Here is a 26,877-nt window from a genome sequence, read left to right on the forward strand (position 1 = left end):
GGTGAATGTACCTTGAACGCACCTTGGTTGGTCACTGGAGTTACTATAGAAACGGAGCAAAGCGCGCTGATGGCTAACGCTAGCTAAAACAGTATCAGCACTTTAGATGTAAACTTTGTTCATTTGTAGAACATGGTAAGTTAAAATCTCCCAGTTCAATAACAATGATGCGAACACACTATTTGTTGGTTAGAAATTCAGCATGTTTAATTATAAAACGATTAAACGGACGAAACGGAAAACTGTTTGCTAACGGAAGTATAGCAAACACAGGCTAACAGTTAGCATCACAGTTTCAGTTACAACCGTTAGACTGAATAAATGTATTTTATTAACAACTTAAAACCAGTATTACAACAACAATAATTGGCGGTAACTAACTAGATTAGCATGAACGAGCTGGCTAAAGCTCCAACGTTTGTAACTTTACTTTTAATTGAACGTTTTATATATAATATAATATTTTCTACGTTCACATACTAACGTAAACTTTAACTTACTGATGAAAGAAGGTCGATATCAGTACAATAAGTTGGTAATGGGTTGTTAATGTTTTCTGTTGTATGTTATTCATGTTATTAGCATATAATATTATTATATTAATGCTAGATTGGAGGATTGTAGGTAACAAATTACATTTACTCAAGAACAATAAGTTAAGCTACTAAAGTACACATTTGAGGTACTTGTACTTTACTTATGCTCATACACATAAATAGACAAATCATCTACAAAGACAACAACGCTGAATTTTAAAATAAGGGACTGTTGTGTGAACAAGTATGTGGGGGAAAGGTGAGTATATAAATATTTATAATAAAGCACCAATGCCCAACAATAACATTTAAATAAAACCTCTTTATGAGTCAAGTGTATAAATGGTAAAATATACAAATATTGCAAAGAAATACATAATTAAATACTGAATGGACACATGGACTGGTTCATGTTGTACTACGTGTAACAGATTGAAAACTGTAGAATTAGAATCTATAATTAGATCCCTGGATGTGTTTTGGTGTTCGAGGCGAATATTATACTTTTTACTCAATTTGAGTTTCTTTACAAATGAATATTTTTGCATAAAAACATATTAATAGTTTATAAAATAAAATGCTTTGTTATAAATTAAACGATTAGTCCATTAATCAATTAGTCGATCGGCAAAAAAATAATTGGCAAATAATTTTGTGGTTAAACTTTGATGTGTTTTTTGTTGACTTTTCTGCATTGGGTACTTTTACTTTTAATACTTAAACTAAATGTTTCTGTTTATACTTACTTTTACCTGCGTAGCATTTTCAGTGCAGGACTTTTACCTTTTAACACATTAGTTTTAGCACTTTTAATGAAGTAAAGGATCTAAATACTTCCTTCCACACTGCCAGTTTGCCTGGTCAATACATTTCAGTGTGAGGGAAACCAAATGTCTCAGCCTGCATGCTAGCTTGTTGCTAACATTAAAGGTTAGCTCATTCTTGGATCATTTCAGAGTTTACCTACGTTCCTGTAGAGCAGAAGAGAGAGACTGTTTATATCTGTGGCCTACTCTGTCAGGGTCACAGGGGCCGGAGCCTTTTCAAGTTAACAATAGGCAGAAGACACGGAAACAGTTTGGACACGTTGTCCTTCACGGAGACAACTCGGGGTCAGGAGAAAGTCTTCCTGGCTTTAGACTGTGGGAGGAAACTGGAAGTCAAACGCAGTCTCAGATGTATGATGTGACAATGCTAACAAAACAGCTGCGTTCAGATCTGTCATCAGTTAAATGTTGATATGAGATCATTATAAGTGTCTTTGAGTTGTTTGTTAAATCGCCACAGACGGTCATGTAATGCCTCCTCTCTGCTTATGAGTGAGCTGCCATGCTGACAAGACCTTTCCTTTGAACCCAGACTTGCTAAATTAGGAAAACCAGGTGACTAAACTCTACTGATGTTTTTGATGCTTCAATTTGAGGGAAGTTCATTATTAGGAATAACCCCTCGAAATCTTGTTTTCAAGGGGGCTCTCGACAGTATACAATATAAAATGTATATAATATAATATAAGCACAATTAGAAAAAGTATTAACAAAAAGCAAAAGTGATAACAAGATAATTAAACCAAACAAACAAACAACAGTAATAATCAAATAATCAGACATCAGGACATCATACTCCACACAGCATGGAAATGGATCCTTCATAGATTATAGAAAAGTATTAATGTTGGTGATAACAAATAAACTGCCAGACACTTCAGACTTTGTTGCATGAGGTCATCCAACACATTGAACATGAATTCTACATTTGCTTTTGTCAAAGTTACATAATTGTGTGCAGTTGAAAGAGCTCTGCAACAGCAACATAACTCTAGTGTTTTGCATTACCTATAACTCGAGCATGTTTGAAGTCTCTGCAAGTTATCAACATCAAAACAATGAGAGAAGGTGGGATGACGCACTGAAGCAAGAAACATTGTTAACTGATATAAAGCACCTGTGAGTTTGAGTTAACGCTGGTGCAGAGCGTCCACTGCAACTCAGACACAGATGCTTCTAGAACTTTAAGAATGTGAACTCATGTTCTGTGTTCATGTTTTCACATTTAAGATGATTGTAAAATCATTTGGGTCTATATCTGGGAATACGATCTACATAAACGTGTTGAGAAAAGTTATAGAATATCATCGCCTCATGCTTTTTAGTGACATTATGATTTGACCTTTGTGAAGCTCCGTGTGGGTGTTTTGTGCCTCCTTGTTACTCTGATGTGTTGTGTTGCTTGACATTCTCAGGAGGACCGCTACGCCTTTCTTACTGAGTGGTACGACCCGACTGCAGCTCTCCTGCGGCGCTACCAACTCTTCTACTACCCACAAGACCGCTCAGTGGAAATGGTAAGCATTTACTACTGATACTAATATTTATTAGAGTTTTCTATCACATCAGCTGCTTCAACTTTCATTTTCTTTTCTTTTTAATCTTTTCAACACAAACAAAATAGCAAATATAACTTGCATCACAAACATAACTACACAATTTACTACAGACATAACATACGTGTATACAAATACACAAATACTATACATACATGTGCGTAAATGTCAATACCTATATGTAATTGTAAAATCAAAACAAATCATGAGTTCAAGTTCATCATATAGCAGGAAGTAAAAGAAAAGTTGTTGGGATAATTAAGAGAGAGGATAAAGCACATTTATAAGCTGCTAAGCTAAGCTGACTAACGTGTTCTTTGCAGTTTGATGTAAAAAACCAGCGAATATTTCTGCGAAAGACCAAATATGAGGAGCTCAATCAAGAAGATCTGTTCGTTGGGAATCGAGTGAACGTGTTCTCACGGCAGCTGAATCTGATTGATTACGCAGATCAGTACACAGCCAACAAACTGGGCAGCAAAAAAGAAAGGTATGATGGTGTGATCAGCGTGATCCTCTCCAGCTTTACTTTCCCTCATCTCGTTAAAGACACGATTTATGCTCAGAGACATTATACACTTAGTCCTCAGTATTATATTACATGTTCTTATCAACATTATCTGCATTTACTGTCATTATTAGAAGGAAGGCCCTTTTTATATCCTTACATATTGTTAGTTATTGGATTTCTTATCAAGCTGTCCTAAGGAAGTAATATGACAATACCATCATTATATACCATCACAATTCTATTCAATTCCTCCAAAAACATTTCCTATTCAACAAAAGTTCAAGTTTCATCACAAACTCAACAAATATGCCAAAATAAAATACAAAACAAAGAATAAATGCGTCAGAATTGTGAGTATAAGTTTACCAGACGGACCGATCTCTGCTGTGGGCACCCGTTACACATGGAGGAGGTACAAGCAGCTCTACCATCATTGTGAGCACATAAGTGTTGCCTCTTATTGGCTTTATGTCAGATATGATCCATTTCTCTCTCCATGTTTCCAGAACTCTTGCTTTGATAAAGCCAGATGTTGTCACCAAGATCGGAGACGTCCTTGATTTGATTTACTCGTCCAACCTGATCGTGACCAAAGCCAAAATGACAACGCTTACATGGTAAGTGGCGGTTTACGGTCACAGTGTGCAGTACGACATCACATCTAACTAAAGAGTGTTATGGTGTCTGATAAAACAGAGAGGATCACAAGCTAAATGTTCCTTCATTCTTTAAGGCAGAGCGAGCGCTAACTGTGGAGAATAAAGTAAGTTATCAGCTTCAGGAGGATCTGTGATGATGTGATGCTCAGGCCAATATGCAGGCTCGTAAATGTTCACGTGTGTACAGATGTTGTCTTTAGAGGCCGCTGTCCTCCACTCTGTGCCGTTATAGTCAAGCAAAGATTAAAAAAGCTTCAGGTGGCATTTAATGATGCATTCAGCAAAAACACAACTCGTGCAGAATAATCCGAGTCTGATTTATCCCGTCGTATCCGGCCACTACTTATATTTTATACACTACTACTACTCGTCACACTTGCGCCGGCTCGTTACTCGCCCGTGCGAGTACTGTTTATTGTGAAGTGTTTTAAATAGTAAGGTTTTAGTGAACATGTGTTGATGGAGTTTTGCTGTTGTTAAATGTAAATGTCGCCCCGATTTACTTCAAGTCATCAAAAACATTCTCGGTTTTTGGGATTTTCCATTCATGGAGGCATGAGAGAAAAACAAAGTAAGGTCAGGGAACACAGGCTGAGTAATTGATTTACAAATGATCATTTTGTGGGTGAAGTATTCCTTTAACTGATCTGACAAAAGGTGTTCCTCTTGTTGGAACATATCTGTCAGTGTTTCACTCACTGTGGACTTGTGATGATTATATCTCAGTGTTGTTGAACTCGTATTGTATTTATTCTATTGTTTTTATACTGATATGTCTAAAATGAAGCCTCAGAAAGGGAGACACAGGCTGTTTGGTGGCACACACACATAAACAGATGGATGGCTCTGCTGTCTCACACACATTAGGAACATATGGCGTTTCAAGGATAGGACAAGGGTGGCATTTAATCACGGTTTTATCAGATGCTCACTCATTATCAAACCCATCTCAGTCTTAGATATAGCAACGACTATAATGTGCACTTTTACTTTTACATTTGATGCTTAGGTATACGATGCTACGGAAGCCCCGAGAGGCAAGAGAGAGTCTGATCTAAATGGATTTCTTTCCCGTGTTTATGACGTATCTTTATGTTTTCATTTGTGAAACATGGTTTGCCTGTTATTTAAATGTTCATTTCTTTTGTCAGATCATATTTGTGTTTGTTGTAATACTGCCTTCGGCCACAAGAGGCTGTAGTGCACCACTACCCCGTTTTCTTTATTTGTTCTTAAGTCATAAACACAGGAGAGAAAACATTTAGACTTAGAAAATGGATCACCAGAAAATGTTCAGGGCTTCTGTAGATTCTGATGATGCAGAACTTTTACCTGTAATAATGTTTGCATTTTAAAGCATCTGATAAGTGTCAAATGAACATGGATTGACATTTAGGGTTTTGGGCAGGAATTTTCATATTTTAATTATAAAGGTCAAAAGTCAAATTTTTTATTTATTCAGTTCACTTTTAACTTCATATTTCATTAAAATTGAGCCGTTCTTTTAAAGACGTTGAAGTCTTATTTTGAATTAATAATTTTAAAAGTGTTACATTTCTAAGCCTGTGGAAATTATTAGGAAGTTACACGCCCGTAAAATAGAGTTACTTATTTTTATTACCCAGTTTAAAGGTCTGACTGCTGTTTCAAAGCCGTCTCCGCACCGCCAAGTAATAAAATCCTTCTGGAAAAATACAAGATCTAAAAACTATCCTATAATCTGCCTAAAACAGTGCACGTTTTTAACTATTGAATGAAAACTCTCCCAAGGTTAATAAACAATTATTAAACAACTGTCACCTCAGAAATATTGTTCTTTTCCCAAACAATTAAGTTGAAGAATTTTCTTTCTCCTATTGTTATTTTTACCATTTATATATAAATGTGTATATATTATTATTTTATATAATAATAATAATAATAATAATATTTATTATTATTTTATATAATAATAATATGTTATTATTATATATAATAATATTTTATTATTATTATATAAAATAATAATAATAACATATTATTATTTTATATAATAATAACATATTATTATTATTTTATATAATAATCATAATAATATGTTATTATTATATATAATAATAATAATAATATTTATTATTATTATTATTATTATATATAATAATAATATGTTATTATTATATATAATAATAATATTTTATTGTTTTGTGATCAAAGTGTAAAATAGAAATAAAGTTTAAGGGTATTCTCCAGGATAATAGAGACGGATGTCTTTATAATAGTCTAATGGAAATGAGAGAAATGTTTCTGACCTGGATAAATGTCTTGTAAATGTCAGTAGTTTTGCACGGAGTTCACAGGGAATACTTGAGATAATGTGGCCACTCATTAACTGCATGGTTTATGGTTTTCTTGCATTACAGGAAGCAAGCGGCAGACTTTTATGTGGAACATCAGTCAAAGCCTTTCTTCAAGTGAGTGCCTGTAAATGATTTGCCAGTTTTGAGCAGGTGTGAGCCAACAGAGGCTGTTTCTGGTATCCGGCTGCTATCATTAACAGGACCTGTGGCAATGATCCTAATGACATTGCAGTGACATTTGAGCCTATTTAAAGGGATAGTTTGGATGTTTTGAAGTGTGGTTGCATGAGGTCACGTCTCCACTGTCAGTGTGTCACTACGGTACAGGCAGTTTGGAGAAACAGACAGGAAGCAGGAATCTAAACAATGTTCTGCTGTGGACGTATTTAAGACACCTACAAAATGTTCGCTATATTTACAAACACAGTCATTTAATATTGCAGAACATGGAAGTTGCTGGTCGTCCGCTGCCTCGATCACTTAGTTTGTTATTGTTCGACTTTAGTGTTTTAAAGGGTTAGTTCAGATTCACCAATGTCACAGATAGAGCGCAGAGGGAATGAGCCCTAATACCTGGAGATGAGTTTGCATTTCTCCACTTAGTCCCCTAGCTCATTTTGAATCTTTTACGCGTCTTGAACAAGGCGGTTGCTAACAAATGGCAAAATGAGACTTCTACGTCATCACGCCGAACACGAGTCCGGCTTTAGCTTAGTGTTGGGGAAGTCATGTGACCGTGCTGGAGTTCCTTTATAGCCTAACGTTAGCTTTTTACTTCTGCTGGCTGCATTTACCTACAAAGATACATCCTCTCTGAACTGTATCACACAAACAAACCCAACAGAACAGCAACCTCCGTGTTCTGCGACGTCAAATGAGTGGTGGCTTTAAAGAGAGCGTAGATAACGTCTTCAGTTCCTCTGTCTGTTTCTGTATGTGTCTAAAATATGTTTGTCTGCGGCCCCGCCCGCAGCAGTACATTACTTAGCTTCCTGCAGGTACTCTTGTCTGTTTCTCCATGTACTGTTACACACTGACTGTGGATAAGTAGCTCAAACAACCCCACTCCAAAACAATCAGAATAACACCTTTAGCACAGCTGACCTACTGCTGGTAGGAATTCCAATTATCCGAGTGAGTTATTCCTCCTTCATTGCTCGGTTTTGCAGTAACCTGGTGCAGTTTGTGTCCTCGGGCCCCGTGGTTGCCATGGAGCTGATGGGTGATGAGGCCATGTCTATCTGGAGGAGGCTCCTGGGACCCGCCGAGTCTGCTGCGGCGCGGAAGGAGGCGCCGCAGAGCGTCCGTGCCCAGTTTGGAACAGATGGCATCAAAAATGTTGGTCATGGCTCTGACTCACTTGCTGCAGCAGCCAGAGTACGGATGTGAAGCGAGCCTGTTATCCATGTTCCTGTGTGCACCCAGAAATGAAGTGTTTTTATTCTGTTTGTCTTAATAGGAGCTTGAATTCTTTTTCCCATCCACAATTGGCCATGGTCCCCCGAATACAGCCATCTACACAGACTGCACATGCTGCATCATCAAACCTCATGCCTTATCAGAAGGTAGGGAACATGTCTTATTTATATGTCGATATTATAAGTTATGTGTCCATGTGTCTCTCTTTGTCCGTCCGTTGAGACATTCCTAACCAGTTGCAGGTTCACTGAGTTTCTTTTCTTAATTGAACACATTTCCAAACAAGGCAGTATATTAATTATATTATTAATTTAAATATAATATCTAAAATTGAACAACACCAGATAAATAAAATTGCAATAAACTGTAAATAATGAAAATAAAAAGTATTTAAATGTATAGTTCCAAGAAACAGGGGGCAGTATTTCAACATTAATGTTTTAAGTTTAAATTCTGGAATATCTTTAAAGGTTAGTACATTCACACTTTATTAATGTGTGCAATCTGACATCACATGTACAGTATATCTCAAAAGTGAGTACACCCTTTAGATTTTTGCAAATATTCTGTTATATCCTTTCAGGGGATAACATTATCCTACTGAAACTTTGATATAACTTAAAGTAGTCAGTGTGCTGCTTGAATAACAGTATAGATTTATTGTCCTTTGAAAATTACTCAGTACACAGCTGTTAATGTCTAAACAGCTGGCAACAAAAGTGAGTACACCCCATAGTGAACATGTCCTAATTGTGCCCAATGATGTTGTTTTCCCGCCCTGGTGTCATGTGACTCGTTAGTGTTACAAGGATTCAGGTGTAAATGATAAGCAGGGCTGTTAAATTTGGTGTTTTGGGCACAATTCTCTCTGAATGCTGGACAACATGGCACCTCATGGCAAGGAACTCTCTGAGCGGCTGAAAAAAAGGATTATTGCGCTTCACAAAGATGGCCTTGGCTATAAGAAGATTGCCAACACCATGAAAATGAGTTGCAGCACAGTGGCTAAGATCATACAGCGGTTTTCCAGGACAGGTTCCACTCGGAACAGGCCTCGCCAGGGTCGACCAAAGAAGTTGAGTCCACGTGCTCAGCGTCATATCCAGAGGTTGTTTTCCAAAAATAGACGTGCGAGTGCTTCCAGCATTGCTGCAGAGGTTGCAGAAGTGGGATGTCAGCCTGTCAGTGCCCAGACCATACGCCGCACACTGCATCAAATCGGTTTGTATGGCCGTCGCCCCAGACAGAAGCCCCTTCTGAAACCGATGCATAAGAAAGCCCGCAAACAGTTTGCTGAAGACAATGAATCCAAGAACATGAGTTACTGGAACCATGTCCTGTGGTCTGATGAGACCAAAATAAACCTGTTTGGGTCAGATGGTGTCCGGCGTGTGTGGCGGCACCCTGGTGAGGAGTACCAAGACAAATGTGTTTTGCCTACAGTCAAGCATGGTGGTGGCAGCATCATGGTCTGGGGCTGCATGAGTGCTGCCGGCACTGGGGAGCTGCATTTCATTGAGGGACACATGAATTCCAATATATACTGTGACATCCTGCAGCAGAGCATGATCCCCTCTCTTCGGAAACTGGGCCGTAGGGCAGTTTTCCAACATGATAATGACCCTAAACACACCTCCAAGATGACAACGGCCTTGCTGAAGAAGCTGAAGGTTAAGGTGATGGACTGGCCAAGTATGTCTCCAGACCTAAACCCAATTGAGCACATGTGGGGCATCCTCAAGAGGAAGGTGGAGGAGTGCAAGGTGTCCAACATCCGTGCGCTCCGTGATGTCGTCGTGGAGGAGTGGAAGAAGATTCCAGAAGCAACCTGTGCAGCTCTGGTGAATTCCATGCCCAGGAGGGTTAAAGCAGTGCTAGATAACAATGGTGGTCACACAAAATATTGACACTTTGGGCACAATTTAGACATGTTCACTATGGGGTGTACTCACTTTTGTTGCCAGCTGTTTAGACATTAACAGCTGTGTACTGAGTAATTTTCAAAGGACAATAAATCTATACTGTTATTCAAGCAGCACACTGACTACTTTAAGTTATATCAAAGTTTCAGTAGGATAATGTTATCCCCTGAAAGGATATAACAGAATATTTGCAAAAATCTAAAGGGTGTACTCACTTTTGAGATATACTGTAAGTAGGGCTGCAACTAACCATTGTTTGCATTATCGATTCATCTGCTGATTATTTTCTCCATTAATTGTTTGGTGTATAAAATGAAGGTCGTCTCAAAGTCCAAGAGGATGTCTCTCAATGTCTGGTTCTGTCTTCCAAACCCAAAGATCTTCACTGTCATGTGAAATAAAACAGAATCATATCAACTAATGATTACAGCTCTATTATGAATTCATATATTTCAGAGATTTACACTATATACGTATTAATTTGCCTTCGTTTATATAATATTTTGGACTTATTAGATTTGTGTTAATCAGCAGACTTTCCACTGATGTTTCTAATATTGTCTTCCACACATGTTAATGTATTTGTGTCGCACAGAGGTGCTACATGGTTACCTCATTTAGCTTTGGATTTCTGCCACTCGAGCTCTGACCTGTGAAATGAGAGGTTCTCTGGACAGAGCTGAAGAATGCTCACAGAGCGCTGTTGACCGATGTTGTTCTGGATTTATAAGCCCAAACAAGCTCACCATAAGTGTATTTGATCTTTACTTCTGATTTGTTCTTTTTTCCTCAACGGTTATTTGCCTGGTATCTGATCTGGACCGGGGTTGTATCTAGTTTCCATGGATGTATTTGTGCTCTCTGGGCTGTGTTCTTTTGCTATTTTTAGCCATGCTAACAGCTTTAAGGACGGCCATGACGGTCCGTCGGCGAATGCCTTTGGTGTTCCTCTTACCTTTCCTCCAGCGCCACCATCTGGTCAAATGTTTAATTTGTCCAGACTTTAACTTTTATGACCAAATATGATCATGGTGATGGTAAACATGATACGGGCCTAGCGCTCAAAGCACACCTCACAGTACCGCTAGCAGCTCTGCACTCATGCTGTGTTCACACTAAACTGCAAGTGAATGAATGAGTGAATTTGGCTTTTTGATCGCAGGATCATTTGTATCTATTTGTGTTACTTCTGAAATAATCAGTTTACTACAGCGGCCTGAACACAACATAAACAGATTTGATGATTTCATTGAAATAAACGGATCAAAAGGATTCTAAAATACAAACATCGTGATGCTGATTTGTGAAACGTCTGAATTCATGCTGTGTCAGGTCTTGGAGACACCGCGAGCTGAGAGGACAGTTAGTTTGGGAGATGCACATCCTTGCTTGCAATGTTTATTCAAAGGAAAGGAAATATTATTCTTGTGTTAAAGGTTGTATTGTCGCCAGTGAGTGTAGAGCCTTCTCATGGCAGGACATTTTGAATAATGCCTGTATGATGTGAACTGTAGGTGATCCGGGTACTGCGCATGCTGCTCGCCTGTACGACACCCTGCCTCACCTACATGGAATGAGGCCATTGTTAATGCTGTTCCTGCTCTTACACCTGTGCTGTTCCTGCTATGACAAGTTGACACATGTGGCGTGAGAAAGGTCTGTGAGAGAGGAACCATTAAAAAAAGAAACCTGCCGAAGTGTTGACGTGCTTTGTTTTGCTGCAGGGCGAAATTGAGCAACGGTTTAACTCGCTATGCAATTCAATTCAATTAGATTCTTCCAGAACATAGAGTATGCATAGATGTTTCAAACACTAGTGCTAATGATTATCCTTACACTTTATCATTACACTAGTGGTTTGTCCAGAATGATAAAATCGCTCATGCTTTTGTCACTGTGCTCATTGTGATCTGGCTGATATTTGTTTACGCCGTGATTTCAAGCAGGAGTTTCTGTCTGCAGTATAACTTCCTCACCAAGAAACGATAATGACACTTTCCTTAACACACTTACTGGACTGCCATCTGTCTTCGGATATTCAAGTAGTAAAGAGACTGTGGACGTCCTCCTTCCCAGTAAAATCAAAGTGAATCAAAGAGTACATTTGAGTTGAGAAGCTTGTCGTATTTTATGCATTTGTTTAAACAGTTAATCACACGTTGCAGGCGTTTTGAGAGTATCAATCTGTTGTTTGGTTTGCCGTCCGTCTGACAGACTTTTGTTTATCGAATATTGCATCAAAACAGCAGAAAAGAAAAAACTGATCAAAATAAATAAAATCCTGGCTTTGTATTTTACAATTTCTTGCCCTTACACGGGTCTGGAGTTGCATAGGTTGGGACCAGTGTGCAGGATTTAGGGGGATTTCTTTGGATATATAAAATGACTATAAACTATGTTTTTATAATCACTGAATGAATCACTGTTGTGCTTTCATGACTTAACAATAAGCCCTTCATATCTACATAGGGAGCAGGTCCTCTTCACAGAGCCCGCCATGTTGCACCGCCATGTTTCTACAGTAGCTCAGAATGGACAAAACTTCCACTCTAGAAAGGGCCTTTCGTGTTTTTACGTTACCTGAAGGCCACCTACTTGGAAAGCAGATATTCAGTTGGTAGCAATATGTAACGTCACCGCTAGATGCCACTAAATCCTAAACACTGCTGCTGCTTTTAAAAAGGTCAAATTGCTCGAATTCTATTACGTCACTATTTTAATGTGAAAACACAATATTTGCCTTCGGAGGTGAGGGGTTACCTTTGGTCTGAGCCAAAAGATAGTAACCCAGTCTGAGGGATTTGGCTAGCTGAGCCCAAACTGAGTTTGTCAGTCAAAAAAGCTTGCTTTGATTTCCACTGAAGGTCACTCAGGAGCATGCATGGATTACTGAATGGGCACAGGCCCAGGGGCCCAATGGGTCAGAGGGCAGAGACACAAAACAACCACCAAGAGACACAAAACGACCACCAAGAGACACAACACGATCACCAAGAGACACAACACGATCACCAAGAGACCCAACACGATCACCAAGAGACACAACACGACCACCAAGAGACACAACACGATCACCAAGAGACACAACACGACCACCAAGAGACACAACACGATCACCAAGAGACACAACACGACCACCAAGAGACACAACACGATCACCAAGAGACACAACACGACCACCAAGAGACACAACACGATCACCAAGAGACACAACACGACCACCAAGAGACACAACACGATCACCAAGAGACACAACACGACCACCAAGAGACACAACACGATCACCAAGAGACACAACACGATCACCAAGAGACCCAACACGATCACCAAGAGACACAACACGACCACCAAGAGACACAACACGATCACCAAGAGACACAACACGATCACCAAGAGACACAACACGACCACCAAGAGACACAACACGATCACCAAGAGACACAACACGACCACCAAGAGACACAACACGATCACCAAGAGACACAACACGATCACCAAGAGACACAACACGACCACCAAGAGACACAACACGACCACCAAGAGACACAACACGACCACCAAGAGACACAACACGACCACCAAGAGACACAACACGATCACCAAGAGACACAACACGACCACCAAGAGACACAAAGTTACTATAAGGATACAAAAATGACTTCAAACACACAAACGACTACAAAAAGATGCAACACGACTACAAACAACGTCTCTAAGTCATTTTTGTGTCTCAGAGATTCTGAGAGTTCTGGTTCAACTGTAGAAAGCGGTTTAAGTGCGTCATAACATTTGTCGTCGTTGTGTGTCCTTCTCAGTCTGTGTGTCTTGCTCCTATGTACGAGGGGGGGGGCTCTTGCGTGTCTGTGCCCAGGGGCCCATTACCTCATAATCCGCCCATGCTTCGGAGGACAAACTACGCTACAGCTACGTGCGCGGGGTCCAGCCAATCACAGTGTTGATAAGGGAAGTTGTGGCTGAAAATGCACTCAGACATGACTGGAATAGAGAAGCTTCTGTTGCCAGGCACCCAGAATAGGATCTCCTAGCAACAGCACCAGCCGCTTTGGAGTGAGCGCTTATCCTCGGCAGGCGGCTGGCTGCTGCCTGGGGAGGGCACAGAGGACTCGGGAGGTGATTACTTACCTAACACACATATAAGAGAGAGATTCATCAGCACACGCTGCACCTGGTGGTCCACAATGAAAGTCGTGATCACACACATCAGTGTTTACAGTTATACCTACTATCCTGCCTCACGGGAACACAGACTACTTTTTATCAGGATGTCAGACGGAGATAATGAGACTGGCGCCCTCTTTCAATTATGTGTGTCTGCAGCAGTCTGACCTTCACTGTCACTGCTGCACCTTTGTCACTCTGGTTGTCCCATTTATTTATTTTGCAATAATGCACTGCGTCAGTGACGAGAGGAACGGCTCTGTATCTCGCTCTCTAGCATGTTGAGCGTCTCCTCTCCTCCAACAGACAGGACATCTGTAAGACAATATCACTGTGCTGTGTCCAAGGGAGGCAGTGATCTGAGGTCATCGCAACATAACGTTCATGTTTGGAATAGAACATTCAGTACTATAATATCAATATGTGATAAACTGTTTTACTTAAAGGGAAACATCACACAACCTGGACACTATTTTGCCATGTTTTTGTCTCTAAGTGACAATCGAGGACAACAATTTATGAAATTAGTCGAGTATTGAGCGAGAGCGCTGCAGCCGTGAAATGAGCTGCGATGTAATCATGCAATTCTGCACCGTCGATGTGCGTCCACTCAAAGTGTTTCTGCACTGACAGCTCAGCCTGATATTATAAGTGTCTGACAACATTATGAAAGGAGCCGACAGAGAAATTAAACCTTTTTCTTTACATATCACTTGATCTGCTGTTTATTATTGTGTCGGACAAAATCTCTTTCTGAAATCTTGTGTCAAATCCACATTGTGGAAATCAGCTAAATATTCAGCCGTGACATTGAACATGTTTTAGAAAGCACTACGCAAAGAGATCGCAAAGCGAGACTTCTCCTTGAGCGAGACTTCTCCTTGAGCGAGACTTCTCCTTGATCTCCGTCAGATCGAGTGAAAGGTAAAGAACAACGTTTAAGGCTCCTCTCCATAATGTTGTCAGACACTTATAATAACAGTCTGAGCCGTTAGAAACACTGCAGAATTGCTTGATATGATTACATCGCAGCCATTTGGCGTTTGCAGCGCTCTCGCTCAATACTGGACCAATTCCCAAAACTGTCCCCATTACTCACTTAGAGACAAGAACATTGGAAAATAGAGTTTCCCTTTAATTGAACTGTGTACGCTGCTAAAGAAATAATCTGGTAGGGATCACTTTGAAGTGCTTATTGTAGCAATAAACAGTTTGCATGTCAATCTGTGTCGACTCATAAAAGCCCCGGAGATACGAACTGCTTTGATGTGTTGGCAGGTCTGACCGGGAAGATCCTGAACTCCATATCTGCAGCTGGATTTGAAATCTCAGCCCTTCAGATGGTAAATCTTTAACAAATGATTCTCTAATCCTTGTGCTGGTCTTGTTATGCGGTGCTATCCTTACACTCCTAATATGACTGATATGATGTTTATATGTAACGCAGTGCTCGTGCTTTACTCGTGTAACTAATCCGTGCACTGTATTGATTTCTCTGATCCGACCTGACCTCATAATTGAACTGCTGCAAACCGTGACCTCAGTCCATTAATCAGGAGTGATGCACATTCTGGGCCGAAAGGACAAAAATAAATCAATCGGGGTTTTATCTCTGGAGCCACATTCAGAGTGTGTTGTGCATTAATGGGAATAAAATAAGAGCATATTAACAATTAATCTGTTCCCAGGACATGATTTCACAGTCTTGTCTATGGAAATGAGTCTGAGCAACACACACTAAGTGAAATATTTATAGATCCATATTCCATTGTGTGCTCGTTTTTAACGAGTAATTTTTCCTCTTCACAGTTCAACGTGGACCGGGCAAATGCAGAAGAGTTCTATGAAGTTTACAAAGGGGTTGTCACCGAGTATCCTGTGAGTACAAACACTTCATTGTTGTGTCATCAGAGCAAAGTACCTGCATCATAGTTCTGTGGGTTGTTACTTCTGACGATAACAAACACAAACGCTGCACAATCTCTTGTAAAAACCTTGAAAAGTGACAAAATCTCACAGAAGTTGAAACACAAATGTTCCTTTTTTCCATCCTGTTCTCACAAATAAAAAGAAATTAAGTTTTTGGAAAGATTATCTTGGCAAAACCCTTTTGTTCACCATTATTAGTCTTTAATTCCCTCTCTCCCTGCAGAGTATGGTGACCGAGCTGTGCTCCGGACCCTGCATGGTCCTGGAGATCCACGGCACCGACGCACCGCAGTCATTCAGGGAATTCTGTGGACCCGCCGATCCAGTGAGTCAAACTATATGAAATATTCTCTTTATATTTCACACCAGAAGCCTGTCACACAAGTACAATGTCAAACAATTGAGTTTTTCAAGGATAGGCAACAGAAAACAGATTCACAGAAATGTTTTCTATTCATTCATTAAAAGTATTAAAAGTGATGCAGTTCAATACAACGGCACTGCAAGACGCATGTTCTGTGACGTTCTGACAGGTGTTTCTCGTAGCCTCCCTCAGAGATAAGGAAGATATTTCTGCTGCAGTGTGAGTTTGGTTGCAACAGCAGTGTTATTGTGCTTCAGTCATTTGAAATGTGTGAAAGTAGAAGCAGCCCTTAATGTGGCGCGCTCTCTCTTTGTATCTTCCATAAGCCTCGCTTAATCCTGAGGTTGGTTTAATGGCTCTGTCGACGTACGTCTGTCTGTCCCTGTTCCTTTCTGTCCCCTGTTTCTTCCAATGTGGCACAAACGTCCACTTACACTAAAGGATGAACTGATTAGACTTTGGACTGAGGTCAAGGTCACTGCGACCTCAAAAGCTTTTGCCATAACTCAAGAATTCATACACTAATTATGGCGATTTCACACAGATGTCTAATAAGGTAAAAGGATGATATGTTGGACAGACGTGGATGTGAGTGCTACTCGACTGGTTGGCGGAGGCGGTGATATGTTTACTATGGGATGTTAGTTTGCCCCATAAACGCCAAAGTCTGTCCCTGAGTGAGTGATAACGTTACACCATCAGCTGTTTCTCTTTCGAAATAGTAGGCGCAACAGTATTCCCACTGGTAACCTCCTCGCCTCTGATGTCAATCAGCTGATTCACTTAAAGACATTCACAGTTTGTTTGTGATTCATCCAGAAAGTTTGAGAAATGTATGCGGATCTCTGAAAATGACGCTGGTTTTCTTCTTCTGTGTAACAACAAGTGTTTCACAAGTGCACACAGTTTGATGTAAACTGTTGTAGAAGTGTTGATGTAGGCGCAGCTGTGTGTGGGAGCGACAGAGAGAGAGGTGGATGAGCAGACAGCGTTAACACGGTAAAGCTGTTAAGTCGTAGTTAATGTACCAGTTTATATACGAAGACCTCAACACCAACGTTTGTGGTTCATATGTGTCATGGGAAGTAACCTCGCTCTGGAACATAATCACGATAACACGTTACGTAATCCAGAAGAACAAATAGTTGGAAATAGCATTTATTATATAAAGCAGACCTCAATGATTTGACTCAAACAGATTAATCACGTCAGGATCATATCAATTAAGGCCATCAACGGGTGGGGATGGTAAGTTCGAGAAGGTCGGGAGTTCAACACCAGGCTGCCACCATTGTACTCGTGAGCAAGGCACTTAACCCTGAGCTGCTCCAGGAGACTGTCCCTGTACTGAGTTCACTGTAGGTCGCTCTGGATAAGAGCGTCTGCTCGATGACCTGTACTGTAAAAACGAATCCTCGAGTACACTTAAAGAACAAATATTACTAAGAGCAAGACAACATTTGGCCGGTACACAAGGTGTACACCGTTCTGTTCTCAAATAAGTTCTTTCAAAGCTGATCACATGAAAAGTGAAACACACATTTGGGTTTTCCTGAATCAGACAAAATGAACATGTTTTAACTCTTACTCAGCGAACTCAGTAAAGATTTCATGATTTATGATTAATTCCTAAAATACATGACATACAACATTACCTGCCCGTGACCAGATAAAAGAGTTGGCCCCCGTGTGTGTATGTGTGTGTGTGTGTGTGTGTGTCTTTGTGTGTATGTGTGTTTGTGTGTGTCTTTGTGTGTATGTGTGTTTGTGTGTGTCTTTGTGTGTGTGTGTGTCTTTGTGTGTGTCTGTGTGTGTGTGTGTGTGTGTCTTTGTGTGTGTGTGTGTGTGTGTGTGTGTGTGTGTGTGTCTTTGTGTATGTGTGTCTTTGTGTATGTGTCTTTGTGTGTGTGTGTCTTTGTGTGTTTGTGTGTGTGTGTGTGTGTGTGTGTGTGTGTGTGTGTGTGTGTGTGTGGTGGAACCAGTGCTGCAGGGCTGTGCTGGTGCGTGCTGTGAAACCTAATGATAAGACCTCTGCCAGCACCAGGGACCACACACCTGCACGATCTGTACAAACTCAACTCTTTAAAGGTTTTGTCTAAAACCTGAAGATATTCACTTTAATATGATGTAAAACTGAGAAAAGCAGGAAGTCTCCATATTTACTGGAAACAGCTTCAACTTTCACGATTAATCGATTATATAAAACAATAGTGAACGCTTCCTTTGTTTCGATTGATTACTAAACCAACTGTTGTAGACAGGATTTATTATTTAAATTATATAAATATTAGGGGTGAAGCAATACTATGGTATTTACTATAACCACAATATTTAAACAAATAAATATGAATATATTGTTTAATACACATAAGATAATATTGTGCAAACGCCTCTTCAGTTTCCACTTCTTTCCGTCGTAGCGTTGTCTCCCACTGTGACTGTTACATTCCCTCCGCATGTCTTTATGAGTTGTGTTTCTACCTTTTGTTTCCTTCTCTTTCCCTGATTGCTTCAGATTAAAGTGACCAACTGGGAGTTGAAGCATTTCATAACTGCATGACCTCAACCTCACCTCCGTATTATCTGACGAATAACCTAAACATTCGCACTCCCACTCTTCAGTGGAGTTCAGTCACTTGATACACGAGATTAATGGAAAGTCACAGCAGCAGCATGAGAAGAAATGTCTCAGACGGAGGTCAGCGGCGGGGCGAGTAACAAAGTACCAAAGTACACTTCGTTTTCTTCTCTAATGCAGAGCGTGAAGACATTCCACACGTCATTATCAGACAGGTTGGACCCCACTGTATATAGAGATCACAATGTCTATTAATAGTGGAGAGGCTGTGCTAAGAACAGGTTATTGATTAGATTGATTTAAGACTAATCTATAAACAACACATGTGCAGCCGGATGGCTCCATTAAGTGACCTCGAACACACAGTTTTACAGTTGATGGCAGATCAATTTAACCCTAATACTCCCTCACACAAGAGAGCCAAACATCCGAGTGAAGATATATGAGGCAGTTAACTAGGCGTCGTACTATATCATGCTATATAGGATCCTCATGTATCACACCTCCACACCCCCCCCCCTCACGTTGCACCGACTCAGTCATGAGATTGTTCTGTCATGTGATGTGTCCTGATAACAGAGTGGACACACACAACTCTGTGAGCCAATCTGACCCAAGCTCCTCTTGTGTGTGTGTGTGTGTGTGTGTGTGTGTGTGTGTGTGTGTGTGTGTGTGTGTGTGTGTGTGTGTGTGTGTGTGTGTGTGTGTGTGTGTGTGTGTGTGTGTGTGTGTGTGTGTGTTGGAGAACACTAAATACCACTGAGGTAGATAAACCTTCTAAATAGTTTCACATAAATGAACTGGCTGACAATTGACTTTGTTCATTAGTAAACTTTCTAATTAAACGGCAAACTCAGGTTTATTAGCAGTAATCGGCTCAACAGGAAGTGGGGGTTTCCTGTTGCGGTTTCAAGACCGTCACACCCATCGTAAACACCAACACCCGGCGGTGCTCTGTGCTCCCAGTCCTGGCGGCAAGGCTAACTGAGCTAACAGCTAACTGAGCTAACAGCTAACTGAGTTAACAGCTAACTGAGTTAACAGCTAACTGAGCTAATAGCTAACTGAATTAACAGCTAACTGAGTTCACAGCTAACTGAGCTAACAGCTAACTGAGCTAACAGCTAACTGAGTTAACAGCTAACTGAGTTAACAGCTACCTGAGCTAACAGCTAACTGAGTTAACAGCTAACTGAGCTAACAGCTAACTGAGCTAACAGCTAACTGAGTTAACAGCTAACTGAGTTCACAGCTAACTAAGCTAACAGCTAACTGAGTTAACAGCTAACTGAGCTAACAGCTAACTGAGTTAACAGCTAACTGAGTTAACAGCTAACTGAGTTAACAGCTAACTGAGCTAACACCTAACTAGCTGATGACCGCTACTGTTAGCCGTTTGCGTTACTTTAACATCAAGTAAAAAGTTTTCTGTCACTCAGGAAACTTGAGTCGAGGCAGAGCAGCCAAAGAACATCAGAGAGAAAACCAGAAAACATTTTCTCCATAAAATATAATCCAGTTTCACTAAAATCAGCTTAGTGTCGTAAAGTCTTACACACTTGAGTGATGTACACACTTCTCCCGGGAGATCGTATGACCCGCTTACCAAAGTTACAGACTGCGAGAACAGACTGACAGATGCGCCGTTCTCCCCGTTACAAGTCAGTGTTGCATCCAAATGATTTAGAATCCGTTATTTTAAGGTGAAGTAGTTGCATAACATTGCTTTAAGAAAACCTTGGGTCACAACGTGCTGTGTAAGATGAGTGCACGAGATGATCAAACAGACCTGAACTTCCTGCGGCACGAGGCTGAGATACTACTCGTGCATCATGTTGGTTAAAAATATGCTTTGGTATTGATGTTTGACCCATTTGCGTAATGTTTTTATGGAAAGAGATATCAGCTGTTCCTGGTGGCCACGATGCTAAATTTAGTGCACTGTAGTACAAAGATCCATCTGAGTAGAAATGTAGCTCGATTTGCCTTTTAAACCAATACATTTGTTGGTGATTAAACATAATGGGGAACATTGTTACTATATATTTGCATTGCTGAGAAACTATGACTATTAAAGTACGAGTTACAGATAATAAACTTTTATTCTCTTTTTCTTATCTGGTCAATTCTAAAGTGGAATAAAAATAAAAGGTGCAATGTGCAGCAACAGTTGTTGTAATAAAGTATTAAAAGACAGTATGATGTAATAAAAACACAATAAATGTGACAAGAGTTGTGACGTGTTATAATTCTCCATGAGCCATTTATACAACAGTCGTTAAAAAAGATGTGATGGCAGGACACGTGTATTTAATATAAGAATATTCTTATTATAACTATTATTATTATTATTATTATTATTATTATTATTGAGATTTTCTTAACACATTTCTGGGGTTTTGATGAAATCATAAAGTCCAAAGCTACTGAATATGTGTTCATAAGAAGTGAATAGTATTTTAAACATTGTTGGAAAAATGCAAAGGAAAAATAATACAGAAAAAAAATAATGAAATATATTTTAAATAAAAAATAAATAAATGCAAAAATAAATAAATACACAAAAAATGTAATTAAATGAGGAATTTAATAAATTAATACATAGCATTAATACAAGGTAAATAAATGAAGAAGCAAATTAAAACGAATATCAATTTATTCCACATTTTTATCAATTATTAATGCCTACATTTATTTGTAATATTATTTTAGGTAAATGTAATGGCATGAAAAAATCATATATTTTTTTGTTTCCGCAGCATTCTTTTTCCACAGTAGTTCACCTTCACTAACATGTAATGCACTGTGTGTGTGTGTGTGTGTGTGCGTGTGTGTGTGTGTGTGTGTGTGTGTGTGTGTGTATTGCATGTTGTTAGTGAGAGGTTAGCAGAATCCTAACATACTGACTGAAGTGGAGCCTTTAAATAAAACCCACACTGGCAGCCATATGCATCGTGACAGACTCCCTCTGCAGCAGGGCGGGACGGTCAGCGGTGCGTGAACGATCAGACGTGAGACTTTCAGATTTCTGGACGGTCATGTGACCAGCAGGTCACTCTGCCCCCGTCATTACTGTCCGAAAAACTAAAGCCAGCAGCCATTACGTGAACATCAGTCGAGCACACTGTGGGACTCATTAAAATCTAATTAAACTGTGACAGCAGGTCACTCATGGGAAACTAATGCAATTACAGAGAGCAGCGCTTTGCAAAGCATTCTTTTATCACTAAATAAATCTCCCTTTGTGGCGTGGGACACATCAACAACAGGCTGCTGTGTTTGACTTCCTGAGACTCAAACCAGCCTCAAGAGCTGTTTGTACCACAGCAGAGCTGAACGATTCAGGAAAGGAAATCTAATTGGGATTATTTTGACTGAAGTTACTTTTGCGTTTTTGGAGGAATTTATCATTTTTGCGTCATTATTCTCATTTTCATTAAAAAAGGAGTTTTGCAAGGATCTGTACCAAACAAAGATTTTTTTAAGTCTGTAGAATATGATTTGTAGGCCGGGACGTCTCTGCAGCTCAACAATACTTTATTCAAAATGGTATTTTACACATATTCAAGATTCAAAGGCTTTATTATCATAAGCACCAAAGCTACAGCGTAGCAGCAAACTTAAGACATACAAAATAAATAAATGAGATAATGGTGCAAGTAAAATGCCAGAATAATCAAATATATACATATAAAATAGAATAAGATAAAATAGAAAGTGACGTTTTAAATACTTATATATGGCCTTTAACAAATATTGCGCCCAATTTGGGTAATACGTTAGTCCATATTGAGATTTCGATAAAATTGCGATAAATGTTGCAGCCCTATACTAAAGCACTGCACGCTGCCGACTCAATCAATAAGTAAAAATAAATACGATTAGCAGCAGAAGAACTCAAGCAAGACAGCCATGTGATGCAGTCACATGATCAGACCGACTGACAAACATGGCCGCCACTTGTCCAAAAATAATCCCCTCATAGTCTCCGTTGCGTTTGTCTTTAAATTTGGCGACAAATATGTGCCGGCGCTGTAAAAGTACGAGCAGTTTAAATACTTTCTGTTTAAAATGTGTTTTTGGCTCTTTTTGTGATTTTCTCTGTAATAAATCATCCAAAGCTTTAAAATGCCACATTCTTTGGAAAAGAGCTGAAATAAATACTCGTTGAGTTCCCAGGTGATCCTCAGTTCTCATCATCCTTGAACCCGTCGGGACACAAATAGTTTTTCTTTCATAGTAACTTCAACATTTCATTGTTTATCTTGATTTATGGCCTTGAAACTTGTTCCTGCCTTTTGTGTGCGCTCTCATAAACTCACGCAGGATAAAGAAGATGTCAAAGGAAATGTTTCCCTGAGACAAAACAAAGCGCGACTGGATTTCTGTGAAGGTATTTGTAACGTTGTTGATTCTCTGTGTGAAAGCGTCAAATATCACATCTGCTTCTCCCAGTGTATCAAACCCTCCACGATGTTTATGTCGCCGTTCACATTCCTTTAGAGGTAGAAGTCGTCTTGGTGAATTAATTATTCACACGCTGTCCCCCCCCCCCTGATGGCGGACGCTGTGGGAGGTTTGCATTTCCTGCCTCTGACCTCGGGAGTGTCTGAGGAGAAAGACGCTGCTGCCTGGAAACTTTAGTGATCTGAGACGACTTCGTGTTGAGCACATAAACATAAACACATTGTTTGTTTGTTTTTGTGTTAAGTTGAGTTTATTTCTGTAGTTTTCAATTAAATACATAAAAAATATGAATTTATTCTGAAGTAGTGACGAACTGAAGCCGTGACGTTTTACATTCATTATTTTACACTGAAAATGAAAGAAAACAATATATATACGTAACTCATACACACACTAGTGTTCACAGCTTTTATATTTGTTAATCTTCTTGTTTTAACAGATAGAATTAAGTGTAAAACACTAAAACCTAACTATTATTTATTATTAACTCTGAGTTGATACGGACTCATCTCATTTTAACTTTATACAGTCTGAGCGTGAGCTTATTAATAGCGTGTTAGTTTCTGATTCTTATAGCTCTCTTCTGTAACATTAAAACATCTTTGTGATTGTTTTTATTCCCCAAACCTCCGCTCAGTTTAAGAGCAGAACTTAATGAATGGTGGTGGAAGGAGCGGCATGAATACCTGCTGCAGTTTATAGCAAGAGGCCGAGGTTCTGCTCTGCTAATCATTTCTCCAGTTCTGAACTGTAAATAGGAAGCTGGAGTCTGTGTAACAAAGGTTGCTGAGTGTGAGTGTTCTGTCACTTCCTCTGCAGGTCACATGTCCAGCTGCTGAGTAATCAGTGTCTCAGTAACATGCAACAGGATGTTCAGTTTCCACGTCAGCATGCTTTTTATGAACAGTAAGATCAGCATTGTTCGAGAAAATGAAATCCCCAGGACATTTAACTAATGACCCCTTGTCTTGTTGTATATGTAGTGAGACAGAGACATGTGTAATGTCCCTGAAGGTAACGTTTCCTCTCTCTCCTGTCATGGTGTCATCAGTCCTGTGTTGTATATGTAGTGAGACAGAGACATGTGTAATGTCCCTGAAGGTAACGTTTCCTCTCTCTCCTGTCATGGTGTCATCAGTCCTGTGTTGTATATGTAGTGAGACAGAGACATGTGTAATGTCCCTGAAGGTAACGTTTCCTCTCTCCTGTCATGGTGTCATCAGTCCTGTGTTGTATATGTAGTGAGACAGAGACATGTGTAATGTTCCTGAAGGTAACGTTTCCTCTCTCTCCTGTCATGGTGTCATCAGTCCTGTGTTGTATATGTAGTGAGACAGAGACATGTGTAATGTCCCTGAAGGTAACGTTTCCCCTCTCCTGTCATGGTGTCATCAGTCCTGTGTTGTATATGTAGTGAGACAGAGACATGTGTAATGTTCCTGAAGGTAACGTTTCCTCTCTCTCCCGTCATGGTGTCATCAGTCCTGTGTTGTATATGTAGTGAGACAGAGAAATGTGTAATGTCCCTGAAGGTAACGTTTCCTCTCTCTCCTGTCATGGTGTCATCAGTCCTGTGTTGTATATGTAGTAAGAGAGAGACATGTGTAATGTTCCTGAAGGTAACGTTTCCTCTCTCTCCTGTCATGGTGTCATCAGTCCTGTGTTGTATATGTAGTGAGACATGTGTAATGTCCCTGAAGGTAACGTTGCCTCTCTCTCCTGTCATGGTGTCATCAGTCCTGTGTTGTATATGTAGTGAGACAGAGAAATGTGTAATGTTCCTGAAGGTAACGTTTCCTCTCTCCTGTCATGGTGTCATCAGTCCTGTGTTGTATATGTAGTGAGACAGAGACATGTGTAATGTTCCTGAAGGTAACGTTTCCTCTCTCTCCTGTCATGGTGTCATCAGTCCTGTGTTGTATATGTAGTGAGACAGAGACATGTGTAATGTCCCTGAAGGTAACGTTTCCTCTCTCCTGTCATGGTGTCATCAGTCCTGTGTTGTATATGTAGTAAGACAGAGACATGTGTAATGTCCCTGAAGGTAACGTTTCCTCTCTCCTGTCATGGTGTCATCAGTCCTGTGTTGTATATGTAGTGAGACAGAGACATGTGTAATGTTCCTGAAGGTAACGTTTCCTCTCTCCTGTCATGGTGTCATCAGTCCTGTGTTGTATATGTAGTGAGACAGAGACATGTGTAATGTTCCTGAAGGTAACGTTTCCTCTCTCTCCTGTCATGGTGTCATCAGTCCTGTGTTGTATATGTAGTGAGACAGAGAAGTCCTGGTGTTTTTAACTCTATATTTGAAGGATGAAGGATTTTAGTCGTCGGACGTCTGGATCTGAAGTTCTCAGAGAAACAAGCTGAGCAGATGTTAGCGGCGGCCGAACAGCGTGCAGGAGAAACTCTGATGTTTAACCTCAAACTGCTTTATTCATCTTATAACTGTAGTGGAATAAAAGGTGTTAAAGGAGAAGTATAAAGTCGCAGAATACGGAAATACTCAAATAAAGTACCTCAAAATTGTATTTAAATATTGGAGTAAATGTTACTTTCCACAACTGAGTTATTTGTAATTGTTAAACTCTACGTTGCTCTCAAAGGGAATCACCTGGTTAAATAAATCAGGATGTTTTCCTTCAACAGGAAATTTCACGACACCTCCGTCCGGCCACGCTGCGTGCTCTTTACGGAAAAGACAAAGTGAAAAACGGCGTCCACTGTACGGACCTCCCTGAAGACGGCCCTCTGGAGGTGGGTGGCACATTTTACCCTCCATGTTCTGCAGAATCCACCCACAGCATTTCATCTGTGTTGTTCCTCTGATCTGAGGAAGAGTTTTCTTCCTTGTCTTCCAGTCCATGCATAAACTACCTTGCATTTTAGCCGAGAACAACCCCCCCCCCCCAGTCTGTGAAGTCTTTAGACGAGTCTCATGACTCTGCTCTGTGGGCCGGGGCAACCTTCGCTCACACCGCTTCTGAGAACAAGAAGGGCAGAGCCATTTGAAACAAAAGCATTGTTTTACAGGGAGTGGGTCTGACCCCCCGAGCGTCATTGTTCACTGCTGATCTGTTGACTGGACAAATGGCTCCTTGTTAAACATTAGCCTGCGACTGACTGAGCTGCCATTTCACCGAGTGAGACATCGTGGCCAAGAAAGAGTTCACAGTGAACTTTACTCTCTCACTGACACAACTGGGTGTTCGGGCCGGTGTAGGTTAAGAACAATAACCGAGCCCGGGTTAATATGTTCTAGAATAAACTTGAGTGAAAGGTTTACGAGAACAAGCGTAGATATTCCCTGAGATTAAAGTGGTCATTTTACGAGATTATAGTCATAAATGTCAAAAAGAAACAATTCTTCTGGTAAATTGACTTTATTATCTCAGAGGATATTCGATGGGACTAACCTGGTAAAAGGTTGTTTTCCTCATATGTTGTTTCTCGTTGATTTACGACTTTAATCTCAGAGAATATTCAAGTTTTGTCTCGTACATGTAGCACTTTAATCTCAGAATATCTGTGTTCTTCACGTAAATTTACATTGAAAATCTCGGATGTTCCCCCCCCCCCCCCCGTGTGCCGATG

General features: G+C 40.1%; 1 protein-coding gene across 2 annotated transcripts in view; it reads left to right on the top strand.

Annotated features, from left to right (window-relative positions):
• The window catches only part of nme7 (NME/NM23 family member 7), a 27,265-nt gene continuing 388 nt past the window's right edge, over window positions 1-26,877 (top strand). The window contains exons 1-11 of one of the 2 annotated variants that reach the window (XM_029429128.1): window positions 1-135; window positions 2,779-2,880; window positions 3,243-3,409; window positions 3,937-4,047; window positions 6,489-6,539; window positions 7,595-7,802; window positions 7,885-7,990; window positions 15,224-15,288; window positions 15,755-15,823; window positions 16,098-16,199; window positions 25,933-26,040. In XM_029429128.1, coding sequence (XP_029284988.1) covers window positions 133-135; window positions 2,779-2,880; window positions 3,243-3,409; window positions 3,937-4,047; window positions 6,489-6,539; window positions 7,595-7,802; window positions 7,885-7,990; window positions 15,224-15,288; window positions 15,755-15,823; window positions 16,098-16,199; window positions 25,933-26,040 — 1,092 coding nt within the window. In that variant the 5' untranslated portion in view covers window positions 1-132. The remainder of the gene's footprint in view (window positions 136-2,778; window positions 2,881-3,242; window positions 3,410-3,936; window positions 4,048-6,488; window positions 6,540-7,594; window positions 7,803-7,884; window positions 7,991-15,223; window positions 15,289-15,754; window positions 15,824-16,097; window positions 16,200-25,932; window positions 26,041-26,877) is intronic. The other variant, XM_029429129.1, reaches the window with a different exon arrangement.

Source organism: Cottoperca gobio, chromosome 4 (assembly GCF_900634415.1).
Source record: "Cottoperca gobio chromosome 4, fCotGob3.1, whole genome shotgun sequence".
In the NCBI taxonomy this organism is placed as follows: domain Eukaryota; kingdom Metazoa; phylum Chordata; class Actinopteri; order Perciformes; family Bovichtidae; genus Cottoperca; species Cottoperca gobio.